Source organism: Xylocopa sonorina, chromosome 3 (genome assembly GCF_050948175.1).
Source record: "Xylocopa sonorina isolate GNS202 chromosome 3, iyXylSono1_principal, whole genome shotgun sequence".
NCBI classification, from domain to species: domain Eukaryota; kingdom Metazoa; phylum Arthropoda; class Insecta; order Hymenoptera; family Apidae; genus Xylocopa; species Xylocopa sonorina.
The window spans coordinates 16,194,491-16,217,358 of record NC_135195.1 but is presented as its reverse complement, the minus strand read 5'-3'; the positions used below and the strand labels follow the sequence as shown (position 1 = coordinate 16,217,358).

General features: G+C 37.4%; 2 protein-coding genes across 4 annotated transcripts; one reads left to right on the top strand and one right to left on the bottom strand.

The window, feature by feature from the left end:
* Positions 1 to 147: 147 nt before the first annotated feature.
* Positions 148 to 22,313, top strand: LOC143422118 (uncharacterized). 3 transcript variants are annotated; one of them, XM_076892540.1, is made up of 20 exons: positions 157 to 698; positions 944 to 1,244; positions 1,332 to 1,501; positions 1,824 to 2,016; positions 2,107 to 2,273; positions 2,361 to 2,556; positions 2,654 to 2,845; positions 2,920 to 3,041; positions 3,128 to 3,229; positions 3,321 to 3,557; positions 3,731 to 3,826; positions 3,885 to 4,114; positions 4,192 to 4,402; positions 4,471 to 4,586; positions 19,362 to 19,641; positions 20,039 to 20,236; positions 20,342 to 20,518; positions 20,588 to 20,790; positions 20,925 to 21,056; positions 21,990 to 22,313. In XM_076892540.1, exons 1-20 carry the CDS (start codon positions 510 to 512, stop codon positions 22,042 to 22,044), a joined length of 3,567 nt encoding a protein of 1,188 aa, XP_076748655.1. In that variant the 5' UTR covers positions 157 to 509; the 3' UTR covers positions 22,045 to 22,313. The 3 variants fall into 3 exon arrangements, with proteins under 3 accessions (XP_076748656.1, XP_076748655.1, XP_076748654.1); XM_076892539.1 differs by having other exon boundaries at positions 1,332 to 1,564; XM_076892541.1 differs by lacking the exons at positions 20,588 to 20,790; positions 20,925 to 21,056; positions 21,990 to 22,313 and having other exon boundaries at positions 148 to 698; positions 1,332 to 1,564; positions 20,039 to 20,262; positions 20,342 to 20,489.
* On the bottom strand, positions 5,138 to 13,148 carry LOC143422157 (uncharacterized). The gene is made up of 5 exons (XM_076892606.1): positions 12,846 to 13,148; positions 6,760 to 6,931; positions 6,423 to 6,616; positions 5,973 to 6,304; positions 5,138 to 5,854 (listed from the first exon to the last, which is right to left on the bottom strand). The coding sequence occupies exons 1-5, from the start codon at positions 12,884 to 12,886 to the stop codon at positions 5,151 to 5,153; spliced, it is 1,443 nt and encodes a 480-aa protein (XP_076748721.1). The 5' UTR covers positions 12,887 to 13,148; the 3' UTR covers positions 5,138 to 5,150.
* Positions 22,314 to 22,868: the final 555 nt, after the last annotated feature.

Here is a 22,868-nt window from a genome sequence, read left to right as displayed (position 1 = left end):
GGACGCAATGTTTGTAAACAAGTATTGGATTCTGTGATGTTGGCAACACTTTTGAATAATGTTTATATCTAGCTGGATGCATTTTTTGTTCCACGAAAGGTGCAACGATTGACAGGGTTGTTCGTTCGAATAATGGGAAAACAATGAGCACGTGTAATAAAGGGATTGCAATTACTTTGAATACGAAAGATTTTACAATGAGTTTGTTGACTTGATACAGCTTGTCGAGATGTTGCTTGAATATCTTGGTTATATCGTAATCAATTATCGAATCAAATATATTTGAAAGCAAAGAAAGAAGTCGTTTCAGAATAAATTTTTCAGGAACATACGTACATACGTTCAACAATGTTAATTTATAATTATCTTCGATGGATATAGTTGTTTAGAAAATAATTTATACTTTTGGTAGAAACGCGATTAATCAGGAGAAAATAATCAACGCTTTTAATCGATGTCGATTTATGGAATAGTATATATAAAGTGAATCGTTTGTAAACTTTATAAAAATGAACATGGAAGATGAATATAATGTTGCCACAAGATATCGCACTGTCCGTAAACATTTAGACAGTTTGGGATACAAACAAGCGCTTACGTTAGATGCGTTGCCTTTGATAGAAAAGTTGCTGGCTGATTTGATACAAACAACGGATAGCTTGAAACATTTTAAAAGTATTGCTCAGGAAAATATTGAGGTTCGTTAATGTATGATTTCAATAGAATTCTGCTAGCTACATATTCTATCATTTAAACCAAGTGGTTTTTAGTAACTTATAATATGTATTTTTGAAACACCCTGTGTATAAAACAATGAATATTCTTTTGATGTTGTAGCCATCGATTGATAAAATATAAATGTAATTTTATAATAGTAAATAGTAAATTATATAGATTTTATTGCATATTTGTGTAATCTAATACTATCAATGTGCGTGTATAGGCTCAGGCTCAGTTGCAATCGACGATAGATCCCTATAAATGTGATAATGTGAGGCTAGTACAAGAATGTAACCAGCTTCACTTGGATTTAATGAAAGAAAGAGAAAGCCATCAAAAGCAAATTAAGGATCTGAAAAAAGAGATATATAAATTGGAACGTGAATGTAATGATCTTCAAGTGGCATCCTCCCGCAATTTACATAGAATCAAAGAGCTAGAGACTGAATCCGCTAAGAAATCAAAAAGGATTTTAGAGCTTCAAGGCAAATGTTTAAAACCAACTATTAGCAATGTTGGTTTGGGTAAGTGTTTCTTATCTTGTTACGATACTTGTATTAGAATTTTAACTTACTGGTGTTAAGTAAATATTTCATGTTTCGTTATTGTAGCCTCTAAGAAACGACCTGTTTTTCCCCTTCGAAGGCCGATTGTAGAAAGTGAACCGTTACCAAAAACTGGAACTAAATCTACTCCATTGCCAAATTTAAGTACAGTAGAGCCAAAAATTGTTGATTTACTAAGAATGGCTGATCATAAGATGAATTGTTTGAGTCATGAGGTAACAAAATTAAAGGGTGATCTCTCTTTACAAATCGACAGTATACAAATGTTAAAAAGTCAGGTACAATGCTGTCATTTATATCTGCATGAGTTTGAATTGCTTCAGTTTACATTTTATAAATTTATATATTATACGAATGTTGTAATTACTTTGTGCATGTACTAATATAGAGCCATGTGGGTATATAGATACTAAGTACACGATTTGGATACACATTTTACAAATAATCTTGTGTCTATTATTGCCTTAAAAAATTGCTTATAAAAATGTTAGGTAAATTTGGGGGATAATGATATATGTTACAAAATTATATTTACAGCTAACTACTAAGGAGAAAGAAATTTTGCGGTTGAAAAAAATGCTAGAAGGAGGTAGACCATATTCTGCTGTTTCAAAAGACTGTACTTGTAAAAAAGCAGAAAGCAATTTTATAATGTCCAGTCATACTATAGATGCTAGCGAATTTAAAGCTCTCCAACAAGAAAAGTTGGAATTAGAACAGCAGTTGAAAGGTACTGAAATTATACGTTCTTTATAATATAATATAAAGAAAATTTTCTCAATTAATATTTATACTTGTATGCCTGTTATATTTTATATAGAAGCTTTAAACAAGCAACACGACGCTATGTCACAAGCACTCAAACTTGCTGATCGAAACGAAGAATTGGAAAAAGAACTAAGAGATATAGATCATATAGCATTAGCTGTGGAAGCCGATTGTAATTCTGCAGTTAAAGAGAACAATAGAAGAGTCTCTAAATTACAGGTAATAAATTCTTGTAATGTTTTCAAAAATGAAACAACTTTTTTAATTTTATAAATGAATTTAGTAATATATTTATGGGTTGTACAGGAAAAACTAGAAAATGTAATGGCACGAGTACATGTGCTGGAAAATGAATTAACTGTTGAACGCAGAGAGGTACAAGAATTGAAAGCAGATCTAGAAGCTTGCAGATTGGAAAAATTGAATATTCAACGTACCTTGGAATCTACTTTGAATGAAAAAAAACAAATTACCAATAGGATAAACGAGTTGACAGTAATTGGTCTCTGACATGGAACTGACAGTCATCTGCATGTAATTGATATAAATGTGATGCAATGTTTTTATTACTAACAAGTATTCTTTTTATAATCTTATAGAAAAAAATTTAAATGATGAAATTGAAATGATGGCTAAGGAAAATGAAAGGCAAAGGCAAGACATTATTCAGTTACAATATAGCAATAAATTATTGAAACAGCAAATGAGTAAAAAAGATATTGAACTAGATGACGAGGAAGCAGATTTCATATCTATTAAAGAAAAAGGAAGGAAGAATAATTATAGTAAAGGTAAAATAAAAAGAAAAAGAAAAAAATAATCTTTGGTATATTTACAAATCTGTGAAATTATGTAAAATCATTAGGTCAAAATGGAATAGAATTTGAAGAAGCGTATAAAGACAAACAGTGTCCTAAAAACATAAGTGGTGCCGGATATGGAAGTATACTAAAACAACTCGATGCAAAAGAAACTGAAATAAATGATGTATGTATTGTAAAAAGTATCAGTTATATTAAAAATATACAATTGTATACCTTTGTGATGTATGATCTGAAATTCATTTGTTTTAGTTACAACAAGCGATTGAACAATTAAGGAGGGAACGAGATTTCTATAAAAATGAATATAACAATGTTAAGGATAACTATAGTAAAACGATTGAAAAAGATCACGTAAAGAGAAATATGTTTTTTCATAAGTGATATTTAAGAAAGAGACAGAAGAACGTTTTATAATATTGCTAATTTTACTTTTTCTTAATAGGTTGATCTATGGTCGCGAATTAGAGAATTAAAACATGAGTTATGCGAAAAAGAGAATGCGTTGGATCAATTGCAGCGAGAAAAGAAGGAATTATATCGTGAGAAAACTAATTTAGAAACGCGATTACAAACATGCAAAGCAGAACATAAAGCACCTTATCGGCCTTGTAATATGTGTAAATGTAGTGTCGCATGTAATTGTTCTCCATCAGCTGTAATTGATGTAGGCAAGTCAAAGGTAATAGTATATAGTACATATTGTATGAAATTATATTTGTTCACGATTTAGAAAATATTTGCCAAAGGATATGAAATCAAATTAATATTATGCTGTTTTCCTATAATTAGTTGCCTCGTAATTAAGTATTTCCAGGGATACCTAATTAAATTTGTTTAAATGATCTTCTCTAGAATATCATTGATCGTTTGGAACATGAACGAGATATTGCACGGGCCGATGTTGAACGTTTGATCGAAGAACGTGATGCGTTACGAGAACGATTGAAGGTAATGTGGAATATTTTAGAATTGATCTACAGTTTATTAATGGACAATCACAAATTAGATTGCAGCGGAAGCGCACACATCAGAACAGCGTCGCCTAAGAGAAAATTTAACCGATGCTGAATCCCGATTGAAGCAAATAGAAAAGGAACGGCAAGAGCTTTTACTCACGCAAGGTGCACGAAGAGCAACTATAAGTGGACTCGAGGACCAGATACAAGATTTACGAGAGGAGTTAAGACGAACCAAACAAGAATTAGGAACCCAACGCACACAGTATTTTCAACTTCGGTATTATCGCACTTTTGTTTTAAGAATTTATGTAAACAAAACTACATGCGCGCACGCCTAATGATTAAATATGTCAGGGCTTTACAAGATCAAACAGATCAGGCATTGGGAGATGCTCAGAACCAATTAACGCAATCGGAGTCCGAACTGAATAAGGCATTGGATCGCAACAGAACGATAGAGCGACAACAGCTGCAGCTTGAAAGTCAAGTAAAAGAATTTCAACAGGAAATTAATAATCTTAAAGCAAACATGACGCACTTAGATCACGAAAAGGATCAATTGCTCGTGAGTAATATAGATTTCGTTGAAACAAAGTGATCGATGGCAGATCGATGATAATATATAATTTTTAGATGGTATTGGATGAGAAGACAGAAAGAATAGCCACTCTGGAGAGAGAAATGATATTAAAAGAGCAACTAGTAATGGGGAGTGAGCAACAGGTTCGTGAGTTGCAACACAAAACTGAGTGAGTACACTTTACATTTATAAAAATTCGGTACGTTCGATACGTTGTTTAAAAAATTCCAAATTATCGCTATAAGGTATGTACATTTACAAAATTTGTCTGAATCGTCCTCCTCGTATATTTTTGATAGAAATATAATTAAATATTTAAATATTAAAAATTACATTGATTAGATTATATTCCTATAATAGGAGTTTAAATGGAATAGAATTCAACAATGTAAAATTTCATAGCACTAAAATATTGAATAAATTAAAAAACTTCTCACAAGAATTTACACTTAAAATTGTTTGGAGTACTTTACGCGCAACAATTGTACATTATTTACACGTATTAACTAAAAGAATGCACCCGCAGTTTCTTCAAGCAGTTCATTTTATCACTGGCACGTGCCATTACGTATAGTCTAATTATTTTCACGTAACTGTCATGTTTCTATGTCTAGTTCACAAGTGACTCACTGATTTGAGAGTGATAATGCACAGAGTGATAGATCAGTCATAGATCATAAGGACAAATCCTCGATTGGATGAATCAATTGATTTTTGTTTCGTATAGCGAGAGTTAAAAGTTCATAGATTTTGCTCTTTCGTTGAGAAACTTTGCTAAAAGTACCATTGGTGGTTGGCAACCACCTGGAGAAAGGAGACTGTTGCTTTCTAGTTCGGATATTTCCGAATTTTCCGTGATTCTTTTATATCCGGGTCTGCACTCGCATCTTGCTCTCGGCTCCGATTCTTCGTTCTTCCATAAACTCTGTTTCGGCATTCTTCGGGCAACCAACCATTCTCCAACCGTACACGGACCCTGCGTGTACAGTTTGTAACAGGTTTTATTTATTTGAACCATTCCTGGCGTGGATTCGCAGCTGTCATTAATATCTTCGGAACATTTTTCCGCGTCCCTGAATATGTTTGTACATCCACATACTCCGTTGTAACTGATTCCATCAATGGATGGCCGCACATTATAATCGTACAGAACGATCTGCCCATTTGGGCATGGCCCTTTAGTTCCTATTTTGTAACAGGTCTTTTCTTGGGGAAAGTACAGCCGTCCTCGTCTACAGGGCACAGGAATACAAGCCGTGGAGTTTATTAGCATATATCCATTCTCGCATGGTCCTCTTGTGTAGAGTCTATAGCAGAATCCATTTCTATAGGGAACGTGACCTGGTTTGCATACACATTTGGCACGAATTATCTCATCGTTAGCTACCGTATTTGTTGCAACAAAGTGATGTCCTTGCAGACATGGACCGATACCACCTGTTAACAAAAGTATAATTCGTTAATATAAAAAAATAAAAAAGGTATCCTTCTATTACATCAAGTTCAGATGTTTGAATGAGCAAGAATATTTTTAGCACGTTTTATGGTGACTTACCTAATTGGTAGCACATTTTAGTTTGCTCATGATAATGAGGTAGTTTCGAGTGGCAACCGCATATACCGCCGGGTAAAAATAATTCACCCGGTTCTGTGCATGGACCTTTAGTGTAATGTTCATGGCAGCCACCCATGCTGCCTGACCAATGATATCGTCCAAGTTCTCCACTTGTAGAGCAGGAACACACTGCGAGGCCGTCTTGGTCTGCGATGAGAAGTTCGCCTTTTGGACACGGACCTTTGCTAAACTTGGGATAACACTTGCCGTCCCTAGGCCAGTAGAGTTCATCTCTTTCCGTGCATGGCTCTGGATCACGGCAGACACCCCACCTTTGGTTAGAATTGAAATATTTTATTAGACATTTCCGTCATCTATCAATAGATTTGAACGAAACTTTTTTCACATCACTTTAGAAAGAGAAACGTTGAAAGTATGGCGGTGTATTACCTAGATTTCCCGGAGATTTCTGGAACCGGTGCGAAGAATTGACCTTTCGGACAGGATGCTTTTGTATAGATCCTGTGGCAAAGAGCATCTCTCGGCGACTGTGCTGTCCCCGGAGGACATCTGCACTCAGCCATAATCCCACCACCATCCGCGGCTGGGCCTAATTCCATTGTCTCTGGACAGGGTGCCCCGATCTGTCGAAGTAAATATCCGATAAAAAATTCGTTGGTTCACGTTGATCGAGCGAAAGAGAAAAGGAACGCAAGAGGCTGGTTCTCTAATGTACGTTCTATTAAGAGAACTCCGATGGCTCTGTAAAGAGAAATGCAGCACCTGCCTGGAATATTTTGTAACACTTTCCATCCGGCGGCCAAAATAACAATTGCCAGCCACGTGGTTGAGCGGCGCAAGGATTACTGGACGGATCTGCCCATGGTGGTGGCATTATCGCTGACCTCACGTGAACCACTGACGCTAACCAAATGGTCACCAATAGGTCCCCTAACCCGCTGAAACATGTTTCATCAATTCACATTCCAGGCGAGAATCGAACAGATCTATTATGTTGCATTAAGAACAAATCATAGTTAATAGAATTAAGGTTGGTCACGCTGCAGATTCTTCTCTCATTACAAGATAATCATTGAAGCCTGTTTTCAACCCAATCAAGCTCCTGGCATCGACGTATAGCGATTGCAATAGAAAACATTGTCGCGTATTCGTGTCTACGTGTGTCAAGATCGAGGGTACGGGTAGGTAAGAGCAAAAGCGCGACAGAAATAAAATGACCATACTTTCACTGTTTCACTATGGCAATGGCATTGTCCCTGGTGTCACAGATGACGACATGCATGTAGAATAAGAATACCATCCTGCGTACAAGTACCCGCGTAAGTGTTGCAAACTGAAAGCAAAAACACTTTTCTCTTTTTTTTCTTCTTTCTTTCGACTTTGTCCCGATTTTTAGATCTGACTTTTTTTTGCGCGCGCGTTGTCGGGAACACTTTCGAGGACACGTTACGAATTGATCTTTCGAGACTGCCATTTTTTCTTGAGAATATGTATTACTCTTATCCGGGTAACAGGATCATTTTTGAAGAGTCCGATCATTAATGGGCGTAATTGGATACTAGGCTTCGGGTTATAGTAATTTGCATGTATATTAACAGTTTTCACCGACTGTAAGAACCAAATAGTCGGGCAAATAGTCGAATGCATCGTAAAGTAATGTCGTTAAATTTAAATAGAATAACCGGACGTTGTTCCATTAAAAATGAAGCTTAAAATATGATCTAATTCCATCTCTTCGGTTCTAACTGATTTAATTTTATTCTCTTCCCTTTAATTCCCTGTCAAAGATTTCGCGCGCGTTTTCTTTCAAAATCGAGGAAGCGATTACAGGATATAAGGAACCTTGCCACTTTAAATCCTAATACTTGCTAGACAAGCTTTCTTTCACTGACTTTCCACTGCAACACAGCAGAACAAGGTTTGCAGATCGATCACCAGCGTCTTATTAATCGCGTGTCTTCGTTTATTGCTCCCGTTTATAGACCGTGAATGTTTCAAGTATGTCCATGATAATTCCGGCCCGAGAAAACGCTGTTTAAGTTACTAATTGGTGCCAATTATCATCATTTTATTTTATATAGTTCGAACGATATCGTGGCAAATTTTTTAAGTACAATAGGACTCCGTACCGAATATGGCCCTGTCTTTTTCTCTCTTCTATTGATTCTTCGAAGGCGGAAATATTCACCTATTTGTTGTATTCGTAAAAGCGATTGTCCAAAAGAGGAGTCAATATCAAAGCAAATTGGATTGTTTCACGTGGTTCCGGTTTAATTAAAGGAAAGTCACACGGTTACCGTGTAACTACCGCGAGTTGCGGAATGTCGGGCTTCCTTTTCCCGTGTAATTATTGCTCCTCATTGTCAAACTGGTGTAACCACCTCGTGCGAATAAAGAGTGAGAGTGTCAGAGGTGGATCCACCCGAGGCAGCGTTTACGCGTTTTAACTATACGCGTGCCTCATGCTCCAATCGTAACACGAGTTTAGCCCTCCGTATAATTTTGTTGCGAAACATTAAATTGGATTTGTTATTTCTCGTCCTGTTTCTCATACGTGCTATGCATATATCTAGTTGTCCCGAGTCAACTTTCGTACTGAACGCTTGCTCCCAAGAAACCTAACCTCCGTGTTATACAGAGGTTGTGTACATAAGTGATAATTATTGAAGGGAACTCTTTTAATTATCCGTTCGTTACGCAATAAATCTGCAGACATTTATTGTCTAATTGACTGTGGGAGATGAGGGAACGTTACGTCGGAACTTTCACGTTTCGTTGCATTTTAAACCATGAACGGATCGAGATAAATCGGTATGTTCATTTACGACCGCTAATTGAGGGGGCTGGAACGAGGTTACATAAAATCTGGAGGCGCGAATTTGTTTTACGTAACTGTGGACCATTTGACATCTTGTCCAGTGTACCTTGACAAACAGTCGAGCATCGAAAAACGTGTAGCTATAGTGACACAGTTTGCAATAATGCCGGTGGTATTCGGTACAAAATTGTTAGTGTGGGTGTTTTGGGCTCGTTCGTTCCACTTTGTAGCATTGAAAATTATTAATGACAGTTAGCAGAGAATGGTAGCGAAGAACATGAGCTCCACGAAGGGTTACTCTCATTGCTGTTCGGATCGGAACGATGACAGAAGATATAGGTACGATTCTTCTATCTTTTGTTATTGTTATTGATCGACAAACCGTGAAAGTGAGACGAATTGAATTTCATTGAATTTTTTTCTAACAGATACTAAAGTCTCGTTGGTTGGAAAAACCAGCCAGCTCGTCGTCTCTCGGACCGCTAGTCCAAGTATTTCTTCTTCTTTCATATCTCTTCCACGTTTTGGTTTACCTTTTTTAAACAGTTTTCATACGGGTGACATAACAACGAGGCGCGATAAAAATCAGAAGCGTTATGTCAGTGGCAGGTCGCATTTTAGAGAGAGCAGACGTTTTATGGTCGTTCTCTTCAACAATTCTAGTCGATCCTAGGAATATTCGCTGCACGTATACATATCGCGTGTACATACAGTGCTGGACAAAAGTATTGGCACAGCATGATTGTTATGATAAAAATGCTTATAACTATGAAACAAATTGTTAAAAAGGAAAAATTTGTTTACACGTTTATTTATTTATTATTCTAGATTATTATTTAACAGAAACAGTAATATAAATAAAGTGATATGCGAAATAATAACAAAAACATATTTATTGAGCGTTTTAAGCATGGACAAAAGTATTGGCACAAATGATTGAAAGTACTTAGAAATTAAAAATTAATATTTGGTTGGCCCTCCATTCCTCATGATAACTTCCTTCAATCGTTTTGGCATTGAAGTTACCAATTTTTTTGTAAAATCCGGCTCTATATTGTTCCATTCTTGTAAAATAATAGCTTTTAATTGGTTTTTGTTTGTTATATTATATTTTCTAATTTTTTTTTCTAATTCATTCCAAACATGTTCGATGGGATTCATGTCTGGACTCTGGGGTGGGGTATTTAATGTATGTGCGGTATTGTAAACGATCCATTGTCGTACAATATAGGCAGTATGTTTTGGATCATGGTCTTGTTGAAAATAAAAATCACGCGGGAGATTTAATTTATTAGCACTTTTAAATAAATTTTCCTTTAATATATTTAAATATACATATTTGTCCATAATCTCATCTATGAATACTAATTCGCCAACCCCAGACGCTGCAATGGAACCCCATACCATGACTCCACCTCCTCCATGTTTCACAGTGGCTTGTAAATGTTGTGGATCCATTTCCGTATTTGGCTTTCTCCAAACTAATACTCTGCCATCTGATTTAAATATATTAAATTTAGTTTCATCTGAAAATAATACGTTATTCCAGAATGTGGGATCCTTTTTTATAAATTCTTTTGCAAATTCTTTTCTCATCTTCCGATTCTTCTTGGATATGTATGGTTTCCTTCTTGCGACACACGCAGAATATCCCGCATCTTTTAACACTCTCCGTATAGTTTTCGAACTTACTTCTTTTTTATTTTCTTCATTTAACTTTGCTCTAAGTTGTGATGAGTTTAATTTACAATTTATTTTCACTTCCTTTACAATTTTCCGTTTTTCTCTAACTGTTAACTTTGAGGGACGTCCACTTCGATTCCTACTTTTGAAATCTGATTGATTCTCAAATCGTTTTACGACACTTCTAATAGTGAATCGACTTCTATTAACACTTTTTGCTATTTCACTATAAGATTTTCGCATTTTGTGCAAATTTAATATTATTTTTCTCTCTTCACTTGTAGTTTCTTTCCCTCTTCTTGACATTGTTGCTTGTTATATTTCCTATGTTGCTAATCGACTGAACTTAAGGATGACTGTTAGAAAAAATGACTATCAGGGAATCCCCTACCTATACCATCAAGTGACAATCGGATTTTTTTCGGAGAGATACAACTACACTAAATTTTGTATAATGTGCCAATACTTTTGTCCATGCTTAAAACGCTCAATAAATATGTTTTTGTTATTATTTCGCATATCACTTTATTTATATTACTGTTTCTGTTAAATAATAATCTAGAATAATAAATAAATAAACGTGTAAACAAATTTTTCCTTTTTAACAATTTGTTTCATAGTTATAAGCATTTTTATCATAACAATCATGCTGTGCCAATACTTTTGTCCAGCACTGTATATCTTCGGGAAGATCGCTACAATTATTCATGCTGGTGATTACGAAAGTGGTGTAAGTCGAAGTACCAACAAAATCGTGCTCTTCTCTTCTCTCGTGCTACATTGATTTATATTTTATCATTACGTGAGAATCTTTAAATAATTTTATTTTCTAATTCAATGTAAAAATATTTTTTTAATAAAATTCATCATTTAACATTGGCTAGTGTGAGAATTTTATGTTAAGGATATACTGCTTAATTGTAATATCGTGCTCTATAAATCATTAAAAAGGAAAGCTAATTGTTATTCTCTATTTTTGAAATTTTAACTGCTTCTAACATTTCTCGATGGAAACGTTAATTTATTAGCTTTAACTAGACAAAAATACTTAATTAATGATTCTTATTTTGATTGTTAACTTTCACAACTATATATATTTTGATGTGTCTAGTATTCGTTAACATTTCAATTTCTTCTGAGTATTATATTTCAAATTATTTGTTCTATACGCCTCTGTGTCTTGGAAATATAATTATAAAGGCAGAGGAATGAAATACTTCTTGATAAAATAATTAGTGAGAAATAGTAAGTAATTCGACTCTTTCATTATTTTTTTTTTTAAATGGCAACCTAGATGTATCTTGTTATGTCCTACTTAATTCGTTCTGGCGCCAGAGTTACATAATCACCGTATAATACCGTGAAATCAAATTGATCTTCAATCTTGCAAAAGAATCTCTAGGAAAGATCAAGACACGACATTTACGTTAGAGAAACGAAATGACCTTTTGATATTAGTCATTGAAGTTATGCAACTTTCACCGTAAACGTGTACAAACAATCCATATTTATCTAAAAAACGTTGGAACGCACGATCATTGATAGTAAAAATAATTACAATCCTTTCAGAAAGTTGTTCCATAATATTCGTAAAATTATAACACGATGCTTACAGTGTAAAAATTTGCATCGGTCGTATGTTAAATATTGGATAAAAATATCTTTTCTCCGACCGTTAATCTGATTTGCTACGAGCGATTGCGATTTTAAAGAGATGATTGAAATCGTTACGAATTAGTGCGAGCACGAGGAAATATGTGCGAAATTGAAATTTTACAATGCATTATTCCGAGAAAGTAACGAGCATTCCTTTTCAAGAAGCTGCACGAGGGAATAATTTAGTTTCTTGGTAACGTTAACGAGTGGTTATCTCTTTATGGTGTTTTCATTATTCCAGTTGCACTGCTACATTTTCTTGCCTACATGCAAATTATCGCATGTTCGTCATTCGTGTACTTTAAGCTTCTCATTGTTGGCAGTGGTGTATCCATTCCAGAAATTGTATATTTCATCTTTTCAGAGCGTATTATCGATACTGATTGTATCGTTGGATGCTTGTTTTCTAATTAGTCCTATGCTCGTAGGTCTTACCCATGACTTAAAAATGCAAAAATTAGACACATTATTGAGCCGAATAAATTAAATCAAAACAATTTCCTTATTTTAAAGGGGGTACGAAGACTCGATAAGAATCGAATGTCGCAATTTCTAAATACCGATTCATTGAGAAGAACCGTGTATGTTGCTTTACATAGGATACTCCAGAAGGGGGTAACTTACAGTGACATTTTCATGGTGAAGCCGATTGAAAGTTGTACGTCCTATCGGTTAATCACATCACAGATATTCACCAAAATTCACTGTGTGTCCTTTTCTCGCGGTCGCTTGACATCCTTCGCGCGACAAGGAGAGCGCGAATCAGAAAACGATGATGCCGGCTTGAGCACTGCGGCGAGACTGAACACCGACTTGGAATCACCTCCGCTGCTTCGTGCTGTTACCTAACTTCCCCGAGACAACAGCCGAATCATTTAGTCCGGCTCCCGCTTTACTTTTTTGGTAGTTTCGTTTCATCTCCGGTGATTGCGTCCTAAAAGGGGAGAAGTAATTAGAATCGTACGATGGCTTAGTTCCGTTGGAGGATTAGGAAACGGTTTGGTAGTGTAGTTACATCAGATTGTTCCGAATGGCTAAAACATATAAGTGGTTGATACAATTTTTAGATTCTTACCGGAATGCATTTTTGAAAAATATTTCTTACTCGTTACTTTTTATCCTATATTTGTGTTACTATTACTACTCACTTACCATTCACTAGCATCCATTACTATTCACTACTCTCTGTTCACGTTTGCCATTCACTACTTACTTTCTACTCGCTACTTAGTACTCCATTATCATTATTTAATGATTCTTTATTTATTACTTAATACTATCTAGTCCACATTCATTACTTTCTACTCAGAATATCTACTGTTTAATCAATATTTGGCAATCGTTACTCATGCACGCTAAGCTTTCCGTTATAGGACTTCCTCATAATATACCAGCTAAGAGCTACTCTTTATCGATAGAAAGAACGATACGCTACATCATTTATACAAGCAAGCCAATTTTGGCCACACGCAGAAACGTCCAAACGTACTTAATCTCACGTATGGAAGATAGCATTCCAGAAACGCCTTCTCGAATGCATACACTCACCGCGTCCATGACTCTAAGCGCAGAAATCACCAGTCGCGTATCCGGCTCGATGTACAGCGAACCTGAATTGGATCCGCAACAGTTCCGCGATTCGAGGTGGTAATAAAGTTCTGCGCGTGGGCTTTCGTAACGTTCAACGCACAATGGGAATGAAATCACGCCAGAATGTTTCTCAATCTGCTATCCGTAAATGATCTTCGCCGGCGTATTTTACACCCATTAGGTTAACCAATAAGTTCACGATATTTCGTCGCCACGCGTTTGAACGCGAGAGAACCACGCTCCGAATTTTTTAAACCGCCTCATTGTTCTCGGATGATTGAGCATTGTTTTGCGGTGAACACCGTTAATACTTTGGAGCATAGTGGTTTCGCCGTAAGATCGCCTACGCGATTGAATCGCATCAGTTACACAAACAGCGATCTTGCAGTGGAACTACATCGGGGCTAAACGAACGCAAAATCAAACTATGAACTTGCTGTTCAACCCTGATATTTACACGATCGCGTTGCACGGACCAACATCAGCAGGAAAGCCACTCACACTGCTCTGTAGAGAATTTTCAGTTGCGAAATTTTTCGCGCAATCGAGCTAAGACATTCGTCGTCGGTCTTCTTCGAATAGGTCACTTCTCGAGTCGTTTGGTTCCTCAAGAACGCGGTTTCGTCAGTCGAACGGTTGCATAATTCCAAAAGGACAAGCATCAGCTAATAGAAGGCGCACAAGTCCACGTCTACACGGGATACTTGTACGCGGATGTTCGTAAACTGTCGTCTTTGTTGCCGTAAGGGACTCCTGGACCTTTGACCCTGTTTAAGAAAGCGGGATGAGTCGTTCGAGCTGCAATTTCATGTACATTCATGATCTTCTCACCTTGACAGTCGAGGAATGCGATCCGTACATTTTAATGGATCTCCAATACTCTGGTGCGGCGAGATGGATCATGTTTGCCCGAGGTTTGTTTTGTATTTTGTTGAATGACTAGTTAAGTGATTAAGTGATGCCAGGCGCGAGCGGTTTAACTCTCTTGGTACTAGGTAGCTGTTTGATTTGCAACCGCTTCAGCTTCGGTATTTCTCCGTTTCCTTCGCAAAAGAAGAAACTTCAAGAGAAATTTCATTTTTTATTGTAAGATTAACTAAAAATAAATTTTACATCGATTTCACTATAGAAATCACCATTACAAGGACCTCTGACTTCTGCTTATGTAATGATATCTGAATTCTTCTCTTCCTCCTTTAATTTAGCGAGCTTATAAACGATTTTTATTTCCACCCATTTCGATTCGGTAGTTTATTTAGATTTTTATAGCGTATATCGACGGAAACAATCTGACATCTGTTCTCAGATGATTAATAGTTGTGAACGTTCAGGAAATATTAAGAGGTCGTTTGTCTCTTGACGTTGTACTTTGTAATATTTCTTCCTTATAACTTCCTTGTAACATTCCTTAGATTGCACGCTCACATAGCGTGGAAAGTTGGAAATATGCGCAAACCTTAAGGTAGGATAAGTAGCATCGACCTGAAAATAGAATATTATCTTTCAATTACAGCATTCTGCAAAAGTATTGGGCCCGCTATCAAACGAATGTTATGTTAAAAATGATAGATAAATCGAGGTACATTATTTCTTAAATTCAAGTATTAATTAAGTTTCGATTCTAAATTTAGAAACCCTCATCTACTTTATCATTACCTTACAATCTCCAGATGGTTCATCAAATTCTCTCTTACCAATCCGGGTACCCCGTTACACAATTCTGAACCACGTAACTGATGTAATCTATTACCAAACCGTAAATTCAGTCATTACAATCAATCAGACGGAAGATCAACCTGACTCATCTTGATCTTGCCCCACCATTCGACGCATTCTCTCTTATACATGATCTAACTAGGATAAGGAATTTCATGTATCAAATAGCCCGATGATAAATCATAAATATGAATGTCTATCGTTGTACTATACATCATCATCCATTCATCTGGGTACAGTAATTATAACTTTCAAATTTCCTACCAATCCTAATTTTGATCTTCCTTCCATGTGCAAGAACATGCGATACTTCCAGAATGGTAGAAAAAAAAGTGAGAAACGTGTGACTGTTGTGCGATGATACGGAATCGCGGCTGGACTCTGGTTCCCCAAGAGTTAGGTATCACGTGATCTCTAAGAGGCGAAGTGCTTCGTGGAGATTACAACGGTGCTTGTGTGGCGTGCATCCTGTTGCGAGTGCTTCTCACGTGCTGGCGTTCCCTGCATTTCGAGGAACCGTGCAATGCCCTTTACCTGTAACGGTAAAGGTGAACGGCACCTCTAAAAGGGCGTTCGTTTTGACATCGGCCACCGGCCGATAGAGAATTCTGGATGAGAGACCCGATCGGTTAGATACCAGCCCGTACGTTTAGGCAGATGCATTCCGCCGTGTGAACGATTTTCCGTCACGTCTTCCGATTACTCCACAGTTCCACGTGTATATCTTCATCTTTATTTATCCTCGTACGTCGTTTTTCTGCCGGGAAACCGCTCGTTTTTATTTCATTAATAATTCAGAGTGATTGAATTATATTGATTAATCCGCGTGCCAACGAAGGAAGAAAAAGGAAAAGTTAGCGTTAATACAATTTTCCACTTTCTCAATTTTACTTCGTTACTTGCTAAAGGATGTGAAAATCTTAAATTCCAATCGTGGAGGTAGCAAACTCTCTAGTGGCACTCGAGCAATTATTCCGCGAAGCAATGCTGAAGAAATCTGGGAAATTTCATTGCTTAACGTACATTCGAGACGTGATTGTATTTAAGGGTGGTATGGTGGCTCTGCTATAATTCTTGATAAATTACGTGGCTACGTTCCGGGATCGAGTCCATGGTAGTTACTGGGGAATTCCTCCGTAGGTATTCGAAATCATTGAGTCACGATCGATTGCAGTTCGGGACCTCAAAGCAAGCGCAGAGTTGAACAAGCACAGGGGCTTCTTTATCACTTGGCTTCAATTTCAGGGACGTGTCAGGGACATTCTTCGGATAGAATGAGAATGAAAGTATGCCTTGCTCGATGACCACGTCTAACGGGACGAAACGCACGTACGATGACCTTCGTCACCGCATTAAGAACCTTGAAGTTCGTTTGAGACGGATCCAGTCATCTTTCGTCCTTGATTCTTCTTATTAGATACTTTCTCACCGGTTCGTTCCTCTTCTTCGTTGAAGTACCGCTTTGGTAATAGCCTCTAGGAAACATCAAATCGTTCTTAGTTATCAAGTTATGTAATAAGTTCATTCGTGTATTCTTACTGTGTAACACGGTTGTTGGGTTTCCGAAAAATCACAGTGTTATACGAAAGTATACATCTCTGATTTTAGCGACGAACCGCGACGTTACATAACGTGGAAAATATGAAGAAAAAGTGTGCAAGAAACTTTCTTATTTTGTAGAAAGCGCAATACATTTGGCATGATTATTAAATGATTGCAATGGTGGTGAATAATATTCGTCCTGCTTTATCCCATCTAGATTACGAGCGTGTACTTTTTCTTTCCACGTGTTTTGGTGTGTTACACGCCTGTTGAACGTAACCGTAAATCGAAGGTTTTCATCTCTGATCTTCAATCATAAAAGTACCTTGCTGGAAAATAAGTAAATTCTTACCGTGATTAAACGAGAGGGAAACGAATACTCGTCAACTTCCGTGGTCGTTCTTTGCCGCACATGACGCATACCTGTGTAACGTATGTGTACATGAAAACGTATGTCTATGCGAAGCTATAAATTTTCGAGACAGACAGAGACAGAGAGATTTCTTTCATTATTATTACACATGTGGTGGACGCTGATATATTTGCTTTCTTTTTTTATTTGTCACGTGTGTTTTACATTTAAAAGTACCTTCCTCTTATACTTACAATAACTCCAATTTAAACGTCTATTCAATTTCGTCGCCTCGATGCCTGCTCGAAGATTCAGACGTAATGCAAATTAATGTGTTATATTGGGTTTGAAGCTAGCATTCTTCTCTGTACGTTTCCACGTAAGGTCCGTGACACGATTCTAGTCGTTCTTATCGTACAATTGCAATCGAACGTTGATCAAACGCTAATGGTTTCCTTGTAAATGTTACAAACGATTTTTACATCAACCGTGGGGCGTTTAATTGGTCGCACGGTCGTTTCTGGAACTACAACCCCTAACGGCCGTCAAGAGGTTCGATTGGTTTCAAAAAGTGATGTCAACAATCTAAAATTCCATAGGTTACACTTTGAATTAGACAAAGAAAAATCTGATCTTTGTAATAATTATAATCACTCTTAAACTCTTGGACTCTTTCTTCTATTTTTCAATTACCTTGTATACATCTGATTGCTCGAAAATCGCTGCTAAAATGCATTTACTCGTTGGCGCGCGTTTAATACGTACGCAAGTGGTTTCGCTCGATATCGCAAGCGTCTCGAGATTGTTTTCACTTTCGTATGGCGGAAAAGGCCGCGCGCTCTGCGGACATGGACCGTCTTAGGAAGCTATCCGGCTCCGAGGAAGGATGTCGAGACGAGAGAAAGTCGTCTCTTCGGTGAGCAAGTCGCTCTCGGATTTTTTTCTTTTCGAATCCTGACAGCCGCGCCATTACGTAATATTTGGACGCGTAACCGAGACACGGACGATCGATCATCGATTACCCGAATAAGCATGTTAATACCATTGTATCTATTGACCATCTACTATTCAATCGTTTCGTTAAAATCGATTCTTCTTTTACGAATACATTGTCAAATCGAAATTCGACTTGCATTCGAGTGTAACATTTAATATTTAAATATTGCAGGTTAGGTTGATTAATATGTATAATATGGGTCCAGTTTGCTGCTGCTGCTGTAAAAGAATGCGAACAAAGATCTTATATTGGGTATTGAAAATTTGATGTAATCGACAGGCGTTAAAGTCGCTATTCGTTCGCGGTGAGAACGTTTTAATAGCGCAACACGTGCAAACGGTGCACGTTGCGATTCGACGCCGGCTTTCTACCGGCTGGGCCTGTCCTTACGTATTCAGCTTTTAGTCCCTAATAAAGTCGTTTCCAGGGCTACGTGATCCGCAACCGTAATGGAATCTAGCCACGTAGATATTTTCGAGAAAGAAATGGATTGAGCAACCACCGCGTGATAGCCGCCTAATTCGTCGACGTATTCACGCTGCTGCCCTTGTCCTCTTTACGCCACGATGCTTGCGCCACGAGGGATGACCGTTGCGGTTCGCGTAACCGAATAGACATGGATTAAATATTAATACTATAATATAGTACGCGCGACAGCGTTCACTGAAACAACTCCGCTCCCATGCGTCTCTTTTGTATGTGCCACCTATCTTTCATGCCAGTTTCGTGATCGATTTTCTGTTTTCGAAACTTCAGCGATACTTAAACGTGAGAACTCGTTTTGGGTAACGTTTAAGTCTCTCCAACCTTTTCTTTTGCTTATAAAACCTTTTTCTGTATGTAAATGTTTATTAAGTTTAGGAATATGGACTTAGAAAGGGATCGACTTTTTTTTAAGCTCTGTAATGGAAGAATAGTTTGAGCGATATTTGGAGAAAAGAACCGAGTATATGCAAGAATGGTTTTTAAATTTGCACAAAAACACAGTTCTCTAGCTTACATTTGTAATTGTAGAATATGCGTGGACCAAAGCGCGAATAAGGACAGGCAACTGAGGTCCCTGCAATTGGAGATGGAGAATCTTCAGCGGCAACTGCAAACGGCCACGTACGATAGGGAAAACGCGATCCAGGAGAATCGCCGGATTCAAGATGATTTGGCTGCGGTTACTTGCGAAGTGAGGAACCTCCAGCGTGAATTGGAAGCGTCGCGTGCAGAGTCTTTCGACTTGAAGAGGCAACTTCAAACTTACGTCAGTGAGGTCCGCAGAGCCGAGGAACTTTTGAACAGAAAGGTGATCCCACCTTAGAATCACGAAAATACTTGGAACAAATTTTGTCAAAGCGGACGTCGTATATATTATTTGTTTGGGAAAATAGTAAAGTCCACAGCTATGTTATCTTTGTAATACAATACGCAAACGGACATATTCTTCGATTTTTATTTTAAAACCGCATTCTTTAATCCAACGTTGTATCGTTGTACGTTAAATTTCAAGGAAACCAAGGTCAGACCTTGAGAGAGAACTTGTACAAATAATAGAGACTTGCCTGGCTTGCCTGCTGTTTCACACTTCGTTTGAAGAGTACATAGAGCTAGGCTTCTCTCGCGTTTAAACATGGTCCACGTGCTTCCACTTTCTTAACGACCTTGGATTGTTCGAGTAATTGAGGTTTATTTGCAATTTGTAGGAAAACGAAAGATCAGAAATGTTAAATCACTTCAAGAGCTTAAGTTTGGAGGCGACAGTTTTAGAGAATAATAATCATAGTTTGGAATCCGAAGCGGCAGAAGCGAGAGGAGCACTCCAATCGGCTAGGGATCGACTTCTGGATTTAGAACGACAATTGGCCGACAAGGATTGCCTAATACGAGGCTACGAAACACAGGTTCATTATTTGGATATTCAATGCACGTTTATCATTCTGGTTTTAGTAATATTTCTAACTAGAATGCAGATACGGCTGACTGAAATGTCAATCTAAATTTTTCAGATTAGCGAATTAACTCAAAGTGTGGCCGGTATGGAATCACAATTGCGACAGCAAGGAGAACAGAAGCACAGAGCAGAAGCGGATTTATGTGCTGTCAGAGATTTATGCATGAAACTCGATCAACAGAAGGATACGCTTATGCAACAGCTGGACGATAAAGATGCAATGAAAACGCAGGTAAAGTCAGTCTATCATTATTTAATAAAAAAATAAATAGAGTAGTGTAGCAATGTGTTCGATGTTTAGTACGACATGCAAATTGCTAAGTTGAAAGCAGAACAAGCTTTAATTCAAGACCAAATGGGTAAAGATCGCGCGACGGTGGAGCGCCTCGAATTACTATTGGATCAAGCGAGACAGGAGTCGATGACCGTGCAGGCTAATAATCAAGAGCTTCAAAACGAGATGTCTAGGTTGAGGCAAAAAATATCTGAGCTTCAGAACAAATTGTAAGAGGCATTTTAATTATTACCTTCTCTAGTAATTACGGTGGACCATTAATTATTCACAGGGTATGGAATGTATTAATTAATAGAATGTTAGCATGTTGCAAGTTATATTTTTTCTTCGTATGATATTGCAGATCTTCAGAATCAGCGAAACTTCGACAGTATCAAACTCAAGCTGCAGAGTATTCTAAACAAATCAGTGAACTTCGTAGGCAAGTTACAAACGAGAGATTTGATCGTGCAAGAAAAGATGAGGAGAATCGCAGGTACGTACCTTTAAATCCTTAGTTATAATTCGAATCTCTATGTAAGGCAAAGTTTAAATTGATGCAAGTTCAAACTGGCGACATTTCTTCGATTGTCTCTTTTGTAGACATTCCGAAGGTTTTCCTGATTCTTTCACCCAAACTCCGGTTCCTAATCACATTCCCAACGAAACAAACGATGGAAAACTGAGGTAGAAAAGTCTTTTAATAGCTAAGTAACTTTAAGTGCAGAGGTGGATCTTTTTATTGCTCATTTCAAAAATATTCTTGTTGCACTATATACCTACGATTGATAGCATTAAAATTACCTTCCACCTCTGCATTATTGCATTTCTCCAACAACTATGGATTATGAACACAAAAATGAATTAAACTGCCAGGCAAGTAGACTGGCTGAAGAAACCTTACACCGCGATTCCCAAATACTCGCACACACTACTTAGCGGTACGCGATCGGTAAACGAGCGACATTCCTTTCCCTTGGATTGCAAGTGTTTGCCCTCGAGAAATGTGTTACACGATCCATCGTCGAACAGATCGCAACATGTGCCTTCTATTTTGAGTAACGAAGCAGACGTCTCAAAGCAGAATTCTAACAACTTAAACACCGGTTCAAAGCCTTTATAATCGCATTAAAAACTGTTTCGTATATATATGTATACATATCGTCGTGGCTGCTCTATTAGATGAATTAATGAGATACATTTGTGCGTAGAACTAACAAGTAAATTTTAATGCAACATTCTATAGTTGCTTAACATTGTACGAGGAGAACTTATGGCTGAACTGTCTGAAATTTTGCTGAAATCTGAAGAGGTGTACCATCTGCTACGAAAATGTTATATTCATCCTTATAAATTCTGCAAAAGCCGATCATCCATAAGGTCCCTCGCTCTGTTGCTTTCGATTAAAGTTTTTCTTTTTTATTTACAGGTCTTTAAACTCAACACCAGACAGTTTTAACGCAGATTTAAACGCGGTCTTATAAAGCAATTTAACAATGCCCTGATCGATAGATATTTGCAGAACGAAGCAAGCAGAGAACGCGACGATCAGATTCAAACAAATGGAACGAAATCAGTAGATTCAATCGCTGTATCGCAGTCGGAGCACTTGGATAGGGAGAACAGTCGCGGATGCAGTAACCATACGAAAGATGATCAGAGTAATGTTCCTTGCATAAACATAATCTTACGTTCGGATTGCAAAATGCATTCGCACCAATATAACTGTGTACGAAAGGAAAATGCGCGAAGAAAAGTTAATCGGAGAGCACTGACAATGCCACAGTTAAAATCCATTAGCGACCAAAGATGCGGTCGTGTTGTTTTTAATACAGCAAATCGATTCGACGTGTCGCAGTCGATAGAAATGCAATATAGAACAGCATGCAATCAAGGTAATGAGGATTCAACGTTTAATATTTCACAAATTCAGTGCAGCAGCAGTTCGTTGTTTTTAAATCGTACTGCTTTTACGAATGAAAAAGTAAATACTAGTAAAATAGAGAAAACGAATGTATTGCCCGAACATAATGGGACATTTTTAGAGCAAACGATATCGTCGAATAAGAACGCGACAGAATGTTTTAATGCAAATAATAAGACTGACTCGACTTTTAGTTTGGACAAGTTTATTAGGCGTCCCATGAAATTTTCTACGGAATTGCTCACGAAGACTTTTCCGTTTACGGTACTAGATAGCCGTATGGAAGGACCAAACGAGAGTGTAAGAGTGTCTAAAGTGATAGAGACAGACTTACCTTTAAAATTGGAGAAAATTGCTGGAACGAAAGAAGATTCTGTTAAAACT